This window comes from Silene latifolia, chromosome 8, assembly GCF_048544455.1.
Source record: "Silene latifolia isolate original U9 population chromosome 8, ASM4854445v1, whole genome shotgun sequence".
Lineage (NCBI taxonomy): Eukaryota > Viridiplantae > Streptophyta > Magnoliopsida > Caryophyllales > Caryophyllaceae > Silene > Silene latifolia.
The window spans coordinates 84,240,109-84,250,495 of NC_133533.1; the positions used below are offsets into that span (position 1 = coordinate 84,240,109).

Sequence of the window (10,387 nt, forward strand, 5' to 3'; positions counted from 1 at the left end):
CCGACCATGAACATGGGAGGTCAAAGAAAGTTAAGCAGTAGCTCCATAGACGGAAAACAGCAGCTGGATGACGTAACTACTCGATCGAGTAACTTAGAACAGCTCGATCGAGTAAACTGGAATATGGAAGGACTCGATCGAGCAGAAAACCACTCGATCGAGTAAGCGTGAATTTGCATTTGGTCGATCGAGTAAGAATATCACTCGATCGAGTGAATAATCACCCAAAAGTGCTCGATCGAGTAGAAAAACTACTCGATCGAGTGACTGGACCTGCAAATACGCGTTAAAAAGCAAGGAGAGCGTATAAAGTTCGTAAAACAGCATCTAAAGTTCAATTTAAAGCTAAAGAAAAAGAAAATGTTCAACAAAAGTACAATAAAACGTCCAGTCCGGCCGCCTCCCCGGGAGCGCTGGTTTAAGAGGTCCCGCACGACCTTTCTGGCTTCAATTAATTGGCGCGTCTAGCTCGTCGAAGTACAAGACTTCAACACGTTTGTCTACTTCATTTGCCTCGTGATAATGCTTCACGTATTGCCCATTCACCTTGAACCTATTACCTTCAGAATCTTCGAGTTCCACGGATCCAAACTTGGTAACAGCTGTCACCGTATAAGGACCACTCCACCTGGACTTCAGCTTGCCAGGAAACAATCTCAATCGGGCATTAAACAGCAGAATTTTTTGCCCAACATGAAACTCCCGAGGTAGAATTCTCTTGTCATGCCATCTCTTCGTCTTCTCCTTGTAAATGCGCGAGCTATCATAGGCATTAAGCCTAAAATCTTCCAACTCATCTAGCTGCAAAAGATGATTCTGACCACACAACTTAGGATCAAAGTTAAGCTCACGAATTGCTCACCAAGCTTTACATTCCAATTCAACAGGCACGTGACATGATTTCCCATAAACCAACCTATAAGGTGATGCACCAATTGGTGTCTTAAAGGCGGTTCTGTAAGCTCATAATGTGTCCTCTAACTTAAGACTCCAATCCTTCCGTGATTTAGAAACTACCTTAGACAAGATCTCTTTCAACTCGCGATTAGGGACCTCAACCTGACCACTAGTTTGGGGATGATACCCCAAACCACGCCGGTGTTGGACACCAACTTTAGACAGAATAGAAGTTAGTTTCTTTTCTTTAAAGTGCATTCCCCCATCACTAATGACGACCCTAGGGACACCAAATCGGGGAAATATGACCTTTTTGAACAGTTTTATCACGGTCTTGGCATCACAATGAGGTGAGGCAATTGCCGCAACCCATTTCGACACATAATCAACAGCCACTAAGATATACCTGTTACCTTTACTAGACGGGAACGGTCCTTGGAAATCAATGCCCCAGACATCAAAAACCTCAACCTCTAAGATACCATTCTGTGGCATCTCATGTCTCTTCGAGATGTTTTCCGATCGTTGACAAGCATCACAAGCTGAAACAAAATACTTAGCATCAGCAAACAAAGAAGGCCAGTAAAAACCAGACTGAAGTACCTTAGCCACGGTGCGCGATGGACCGTGGTGACCACCATAGGAAGAGAAGTGACAGCCCTCCAGGACTACCTTGGCCTCCCACTGCGGAATACACCATCTGTAGAGACCGTCTGCACATTCCTTAAATAAATAAGGATCATCCCAGAAATACTGCTTAGCGTTATACAGAAAACGCTTCCTCTGATGATGAGAAAGGTCAGGCGGCAGCTTGCCACTGACAACGAAGTTAGCTATATCTGCATACCAAGGTTCTTGGTTAACAATAGATATAAAAATAATTAATGTATCGTCAGGAAAGGAATCATCAATAGGTAGAGAATCTTCCCCTTCTTGTCGCATCAGTCGCGACAAGTGATCAGCTACGACGTTCTCAGCTCCTTTCTTATCCTTAATATGCAAATCAAACTCCTGAAGAAGGGGTATCCATCTCAGTAGCCGTGGTTTAGCCTCCTTCTTAGCATGAAGATGCCTCAAAGCTGCATGGTCAGTAAAAACAGTAACTTCTGACCCAACTAAATAAGAACGAAACTTCTCTAAGGCATAAACTACAGCTAGCAGCTCTTTTTCTATGGTAGTGTACTTCACTTGAGCCTCATCCAGAGTTCGGCTCGCATAGTAGATAGCATTCAAAGCTTTGTCTTTCCTTTGGCCTAGCACCGCTCATAGTGCATAGTCACTGGCATCACACACAATCTCAAACGGCAAGTCCCAGTCGGGAGGCTGTATGATCGGCGCAGAGACTAAAGCCTGCTTTAACCTGTTAAAAGCAGAAAGACACTCATCAGTAAACACAAAAGGGGCATCCTTAAGTAGCAACTGTGTAAGTGGTTTAGCAATTTTTGAGAATTCCTTGATAAACCGGCGATAAAAGCCGGCGTGGCCAAGGAAACTGCTTACCCCCTTAACATTGACAGGAGGTGGTAATTGCTGAATCACTTCCACCTTTGCTTTATCAACCTCTATTCCCCTATCAGAAACTAAGTGCCCTAAGACAACTCCCTCGTTGACCATGAAGTGGCACTTCTCCCGATTCAAAGACAAGATTAACCTCAATACGACAAATACAACACTTTCTCAAGGTTAGACAGACAGTTAGAAAAATCACTTCCATAGACACTGAAATCATCCAAGAAAACTTCCATAATAGACTCAATATACTCTGAAAATATCCCCATCATACACCTTTGAAAGGTGGCAGGGGCATTACAAAAACCAAAAGGCATCCTGCGATAAGCAAAAACGCCCTGAGGACAAGTAAATGTGGTCTTAGCCTCATCGTCTGGGTGAATAAGGATCTGAAAGAACCCGGAATACCCGTCTAAATAGCAGAAAAATTTATGAGAAGCTAACCTTTCTACCAGTTGATCGATAAAAGGAAGGGGAAAGTGATCCTTCTTGGTGGTGGCATTAAGCTGTCTGTAATCTATGCACATCCGCCAACCAGTCACTACTCGAGTAGGTATTAACTCATCCTTATCATTCTTAACTACAGTTGTCCCTCCTTTCTTCGGGACCACCTATACTGGACTCACCCATTTAGAGTGACCAACAGAATAAATAATACATGCGTCAAGCAGCTTCATTACCTCAGCCAACACAACATCCTGTATCTTCTGGTTCGATCTGCGACCACATGTCTCGCAAGGTTTGTGATCTTCCTCCAGCTCTATCCTGTGCATACAAATATCGGGACTAATCCCCTTGATATCGTCCAATGAATAACCCAGTGCTTTCTTGTTTTTCTTAAGTACAGTTAACAAAGAGGTCAGCTGATCATCATTAAGCTTAGCACTAACAATGACTGGGTATTGCTCTGTATCGTCTAAGAAAACATATTTAAGATGAGAAGGGAGAGGCTTACACTCTGGTACCTTTACCTCAATGGAGCAAAGAGTGCTAATCATCTGTTCCACTTACTCTCCCTCAGCTTCAGTAAGTTCAGGCTCATCTAAATCATCAACAAGCAAATCCATCACAGCGCACTGTCATCTGGGTTATCTGCACACTCATCAAAAAGCATAAGAGCTTCTAGTGGGTCCTTCATAAAAGAACCTGACCAGAAGTCATAAATAGGCTCGTCCATAATATCAACCGAATAACAAGTATCCTCTATCATTGGCCGAGCTAAAGTACTAGGCAGACTGAAAGTGATTGCATCATCCCCTACTACAAGAGTCAAACGCCCTTGTTTGACGTCAATAACGGCCCCAACTGTACAAAGGAATGGTCTTCCTAAGATAATTGGGGTCCGGGTGTCCTCAGCTATATCTAAAACAATGAAATCCACTAGAATAAAGAGTTTGCCTATTTTCACAGGCACGTCCTCTAAGACACCTAAAGGCTTCCTAACAGATCTATCAGCCATCTGTAGGGTAATGTTAGTCACTTTAAGATGACTCATGTTCAGTTTCTTGCAGACAGATAGGGGCATGACACTAACACTGGCTCCTAAGTCACAAAGAGCCTTGTCAATAACCACATTGCCTATGATACAGGTAATAGAAAAACTGCCCGGGTCTTTCATTTTAGAGGGAGCCTTGTTTAAAAGCAAGTTACTAGACTCTTCCATAAACGAAACTGTCTCAAACTCACTTAAATCTCTCTTACGCGTCACAATATCTTTCATAAACTTAGCGTAAGTAGGTACCTGAGTAACAAGTTCGGTAAAAGGGACAATTACCTGGAGGTTCTTCACGACGTCCACAAACTTACCGTACTGTTGCTCGATCTTTGCGTCCTTCAGACGACCCGGGAAGGGCACTCTGGTAGCAATGAGTGAACCCGCAACTTTTTCTTTACCTTTATCAGTGCGTGACGTCTCCACAGCAGGGGAAGACGACACGGTAGCAGAATTAGATAGAAAAATAGGGTCTCCGCTGCTTCTGGTACTCAATCGAGTACTTTTATCACTCGATCGAGTGGTTTCTGGTTGAGAAATACTCGATCGACCACTTTCCTCACTCGATCGACCATTCCCTTTTTCTGCTTTGCTCGATCGAGCGCTTTTATCACTCGATCGAGTGATTTCTTCAGCAAACTTGCTCGATCGAATAAGAATGTCACTCGATCGACCATCTTCAATTTCTGCACTGCTCGATCGACCATAAAAATCACTCGATCGAGTGACAGGATGAATTGAATCACTCGATCGAGTAGATTTTTCACTCGATCGAGTGCCTGGAACACACGCAACAACTATTTCGTCCAGAAACTCATCTATATCATCCTCTGGGGTATCTTCAGCTATCAAAACCCCATCTTCTGGTACTTTTGGCTCTTTATAAGTAAGGCCAAATTGGAGATTCATTGCATTGGCTGAGTCGCATGTTGGTAGAAGCTTGGCTTGGTCTTTCGCGAGTGTTAATTGTGAGACTTGTTCTCTCAACTCGGCTATGACGTTTTTTTTCCTATTGCACTTCTCCTCAAATTGTTGTGTTATGCTAAACATAAAAGATTTCAGTTCGGCAATTTCTTGATTTGCAGGAGGAGGAACGAGTTGCGGTACTGGTGTATAAAGAGTAGGAGCATTCCTTATTTCTTCGTACAACGGAGAAAAAGGAATTCCTTGCTTGTATTTCTGATAAGCAAGGACGCGTTCTGTACTCGCCAGGCATCCAATAGGGTCATGCCCTTCCATACCACATCTACCACATAGCTCAACATACTCCGTAATCGAACAAACCTGAGCACTCTCGCCTGAAACTTCTGCAATCTCCACATTACCTAGACTTTTGCTAGGACCTTCCACTACAGCAGCTGCTGACTCAATAACTTGCTCACTACCTCGGGGGTTTCCATATTCAGAGACATGAATAGCCATCTCTTCAATGAGACGCCACCCTTGGTCATCTTCAACATTCTTCGTGAATCTCCCCTTAGCTACGCTGTCAAGAATAGCTCTCTCGCTATTGTAGAATTGGGTACAAATGAACCATTTCTTGAACCCGTGATGAGGCACAGAACGGACAAGCTTCTTGAACCTTGTCCAAGCCCCATTCAAATATTCAGTAGGTAGCTGCTCAAAAGAGCTAATCTGAGCTTTCAAGTTATTTGTGCGCTGCGGCGGAAAATATCGCCTGTAAAAGGCCAAAGCAAGGGAATTCCAGTCGGTTATACCGGATGCCTCCCTATCAAGATCTCTCAACCACTCCCGGGCATCATCAGCTAAAGAAAAGAGAAAGAGGGCTCCCTTCACTTTGTCCTGTGTCACCCCAGCAGAAAGAGGGATGGTAGAGCAATACTCCGTAAAAAGCTCTATATGCCTGCATGGATCTTCTTCAGGTATCCCCCTAAAGAGATTTCTCTCTACCAGCTGTATGTAAGATGGGTGGATTCCAAAGTTTCCTTGATCAGTAATGGGTAAAAGGAAACCTTTTGGAAGTGACTCCACCGTAGGCTCTGAATGGCTGGCAAACTTAGGCATTCTGGCAAATAGATTTCACAAAGCAACTACTAACCTGCAAAGCTAATCAAAAACTTTGTAAACAAATGAGATCAGTCTCAAGGAATAAATTCCTTAAGACGAGAAACAAACTTAAATAAAGCAACAAAATTGCGCCACCTCTCCGGCAACGACGCCAAAATTTGACAGGCCAGTCGTATACCTATCAAAAATACCAACTGGCTCTAACTAATATAGCTAGGGAAGTCGGGTCGAATCCACAGGGAGATGGGAAAATGTCAGCTTAGTCTAAGTCCGTCTCGGTAACAAATTTTGGGGGGTTTTTAAATGATTGATTCTAAACTAATGATAAGGATAAGGAAGAGAAAATAAGAGAATAAAGATAAATCAAGTAGAGAAAACAACTAAGACAGACGGTTCACCATAATCATTCACCAAGTAATCTAGGTCTCGGTCAATGCGGATACGGTCGAGGAGCAAAGAATATCTCCTTTCGGTCTCAATTCGCCCTAAAGCACAAATAGCTTAGCTTTCGCCCTAACTATAATGCTCTATTGTTCGCTACTAGTCTCGCCTATTCCAACCTTTCGGTCCAGGTCAAGGGTCACTAAGATATAAATGCCCAATTGCGTCGACTCAATTAAACAGATACAATTAATTGCATCAGTTAACAACAAAGATTATACCAGCATTAACCTTACGATTCGACTACCTTCCCTTCATAATTATGGATCCCCTTTAGTCTTAGCAGAAGGGAATTAGCTACTCATAATCATTGAATTACCAACAATAACAACAAATAGATAATTAAAACTAAACATGATAATAAAACTAATGAAGGATTGAATAAAGGAATAATAATAACAATAAAGGGAAGAAGGAATTAAAGCAATAATTGTGATTAAGGGATGAAGGAAGAATGAAATACCAATCGTAGATCCAAATTCGAGTAGCAAAGTGTAAAGGAAGAACAAATTTAAGAACAGTAGTCAGAGGTACAGTGGAAGTGAACGAGATAGAGAGTACGTAGTTCCTCTCTCAGTCTTATACGAAAAATCCATCCTAAACCTAATCTATGGACTAATTACAAAAGCCCATAAGATAATTAGGCGGAAAATAACTAAAGCAGGACAAACTACTCGATCGAGTGGAAATAAACCACTCGATCGAGCAACTATACGCCAATCCTCTCGATCGAGTAGAAATAAACTACTCGATCGAGTACTTCTTGCAATGTCTCCTCGATTAACTCTTCAAACTGCTCAATCGAGCAATCTTAAGCATATAAAGCATTCGATCGAGTAGAAAACTACTCGATCGAGCTATTTAGGCACGCTAGGACATCAAAACACCTTCCGAAACCAGCTCACGCGTCTCCAAAATGTTAGATTCCAAGCTCCGGCTCCTTATTCTCCATAAATGCATGCAATTGAGACGAATTAGGCTCGATTTAGCTCTTCTTTGGTCAACTCCTGCAAATTACGTAAAACGAACCAAAGTAGCATATTCGGGGGAATTTGTAGCCAGATGCTACATAAATAGTACAGAAATACGTGTAAAAATGAGGTAAAAACCTTATATAAAATACACGCATCAATTGGAGTTCACCATTACCAAGAGCCAAGACGAATTCGGAGAATTCTGGGTCATCCTTGGCTCGTACATTCACGGTTAAGCGGAACTTTGTAAGTTGAGGCCAGATTGCGGAAGCCACGATGCTTGAATTCACTACCTCATGTAAAGATTTATGAGGTACAACTGGGAGTACCTGGCGAAAGTCCCCTCCAAATACAATTAACTTACCACCGAAGAGTAAATTGGGGTCGCACAAATCTCGTAATAACTTGTCCAGTGCTTCGACAGTTTCCTTCCTTGCCATTGAAGCCTCATCCCATATAATCAAGCTGGTTTCCTGGATTAGAGCAGCAAGGCTTCCTTGCTTTGGCACAACACAGGATAATGAAACGTCCAAATCCAAAGGGATTTTAAATCTTGAGTGTGTGGTCCTTCCAGATGGAATATTTGCTGCGGCGATCCATGATGTTGCAGTAGGCAACACGATTTTTCCAAGAAGCCGGACCTCAGCAAACAAGGCATTATATAAGTATGTTTTGCCGGTGCCACCAGGGCCGTCAACAAAGAAAGCTCCGGGTTTGTTTTCTGCCACGTGTTCCATAATAGTGTTGAATACGTGTTGCTGATCTGGGTTCCAATGAACCACGACAAGACACACATTCTTCAGGTATAGGCGCGTTTAATGCATCAACTATATCTCGGGTTTTACGAATTACAGTATCTTGAGGTTCACTTAAATGGTTTAGGCCAAATGCCTTAAGTGATTTCCCCATTGCTTCTAAATGTTGTTCTAGCTTTCGAACTATTAGAACCTTGACAGTATAGGCATCATATGGATATTCTCTTAAATAGTCTTTCGACAGTGAGGTGTAGTATTTATCCGAGAGGTTTGCTGTGTCTTTTGGCTGGCAAAAAATGAGGACAGTGGCAAATAGGCAACGTAGAGCAGCAGGCATTTGTACCATCCTTGCTTCATCGAGACATAAGTCTACCATGTTATCTTCTTCAATTAACCTAAGTTTCAATGTAACTTCCTGGTAGGTTGAGCAATTATGACCATTGACAGTCTTAAGATCCTCAAAAGATTTGGGTGCTTTGACATGGACAAGCAGCAATCTTAGGAAATACCGCTCTCCTTCTGATGGTGATACAAATATAAGCCTTCCTATTACAAGCAATTTATTTCTTCTCTTGAACCACGTCCATTCTGTTGTATCCCATCGGTAGTGTTCAGTAAAATTACCATATAGGTATTTTCAGTTGACTTTTTTGCATTGGCATTATTAATCTTGAAAAATTCAGTTAATGGTGTTCTAATTCACTTTTCATTGGACACCGCACGAGTTAGGTTTTCATGAGGCCTCATTTGTATCGTTTGCATATATGGATGATGAACTGGAAGTGACATGACCGGCGGGTGTATTTCGAACAGATCAAACCCATAAATTCACCAGATAGCTTCTATTGGAGACACCCAACGGCCAGACTGGTATTATTAAATCTCATCAACTACCTGTACTTCATTCCCTGCTGCTATATTGAACGATATCTTGTCGTGACCTTTGTAAACGTATTTATACAGATACTTGACTGCTTGTATGGTGGAGCACACTTCTACGTTTAAGTGGCAGTCGAATAGATCAAGGAGATATGGATTATATGGAATAACCCAGCGATTGTTAAGCATCTCGCCCCTGACCTTAGCACTATCTCCTGTTTGACGCCGTCTGTAGACTGGATACCTATCAGAACTATTTGTTGTGTCTGTTGCAAATTGCTTTGGGTACCCATACTTGCAACAGCCTAAGCTCTTTTTGTGCTGCATGCATTGACGGTCAGGATCTAGGTGACCGCATGGGATATGCATCATATGTTTTAGCACAACTGTGCGGAGACTTTCATTTGTCACTGGAGGAATTTCAGCGCAGAAAAATTTGTCAAAATCGTCTGTACAGTTCATCTTACTGCCGCACTTCATAATAAGCAGTATATGCGCATGAGGGAGGCCTCTTTTCTGGAATTCTACCACATACACAAATGCGGCAACTTCTTCAAAGATTTTTCCCTCAACGATCGTTTTCTTGAGAGCCATCAATTTAGCTCGAAAAACCCTGGCTACGATATCTGGTCAGTTATGAGCCTCCTCTCCAAGAGTAAGCTCATTTTTAATTTCAGGCCAACTTGCATTGCAGGTGATTGTTCTAAAGAAGTCTGGTTTGCCATAGCGCTGCACAAGAGCCATTGCGTTAAGATATCTTCTCCTCATATCTCTAGGGCCTCCAATATAAGTTGCTGGAAGAATGACCCTTCTTCCTACATTAGTTGTGCACTGCTCACCAGCATCAATTGTGTCAAGTAGTCCCTGATTTAATTAAGATATTATAGTATCTTGGTTGTGGCGGAAGAAGTCCAAGCAGGTGTTCTCCAACTTCACGTACATGTCTACAACATATTGTTGTAAACATCTCCCAGCTCTTAGCAGCATATTTCCTGGTCTATTTTTGTAGTTTGTAGCTATAGTATTCTCGACAAGACACATTTCGTTCTTCTGACGTTGGTCTGTGTGAACTTTCTGCACAAAAGATTTATGAATTAGTATAGCAAATTAGCACAATGCAGATGCTATGGTAAATTAGAGATATGTAATGAATGCTTACGCTGTGCCTCTCCGTCGAATAGACCCTCAGCGTTTGTGAAACTTGATGGAAGGGCTACATCACTCTGGCTACTTGATGGAAAGACTATGTTACTTTGGTTTCTTGTTGAGGTATTCACGTGAACAACGTGCTTCTTATGTCCATGATGCCAGCCACACTCTCCATGTGGGAAAATAAGAGGGTACTGCAGTGGGTCATAACAGCCGTAATAGTGCATGATTCTATGTGAAGTCTGTGTTCGCCTAGTCACTAA

The 10,387-nt window shown here is 42.3% G+C and overlaps 1 protein-coding gene across 1 annotated transcript; it reads right to left on the reverse strand.

Moving 5' to 3' along the window:
- Window positions 1-3,413: 3,413 nt before the first annotated feature.
- Window positions 3,414-9,569, reverse strand: LOC141595439 (uncharacterized). The gene is made up of 7 exons (XM_074415407.1): window positions 8,991-9,569; window positions 8,187-8,511; window positions 7,491-8,104; window positions 5,958-5,965; window positions 5,481-5,576; window positions 5,183-5,279; window positions 3,414-3,482 (listed from the first exon to the last, which is right to left on the reverse strand). The coding sequence occupies exons 1-7, from the start codon at window positions 9,567-9,569 to the stop codon at window positions 3,414-3,416; spliced, it is 1,788 nt and encodes a 595-aa protein (XP_074271508.1).
- Window positions 9,570-10,387: the final 818 nt, after the last annotated feature.

What these genes read in the sequence shown, in the direction of transcription:
- LOC141595439 (XM_074415407.1), bottom strand. Translation starts at nt 9,569, where the DNA reads ATGGCTCTCAAGAAAACGATCGTTGAGGGAAAAATCTTTGAAGAAGTT. An exon ending in TTGAATGGGGCTTGGACAAG is followed by an intron (nt 5,280 to 5,480) that starts GTTCAAGAAGCT and finishes CCCCCGAGGTAG; the next exon opens with TGAGCAAGTTATTGAGTCAG. An exon ending in TTTCAGGCGAGAGTGCTCAG is followed by an intron (nt 3,483 to 5,182) that starts GTTTGTTCGATT and finishes CCCAGATGACAG; the next exon opens with TGCGCTGTGATGGATTTGCT.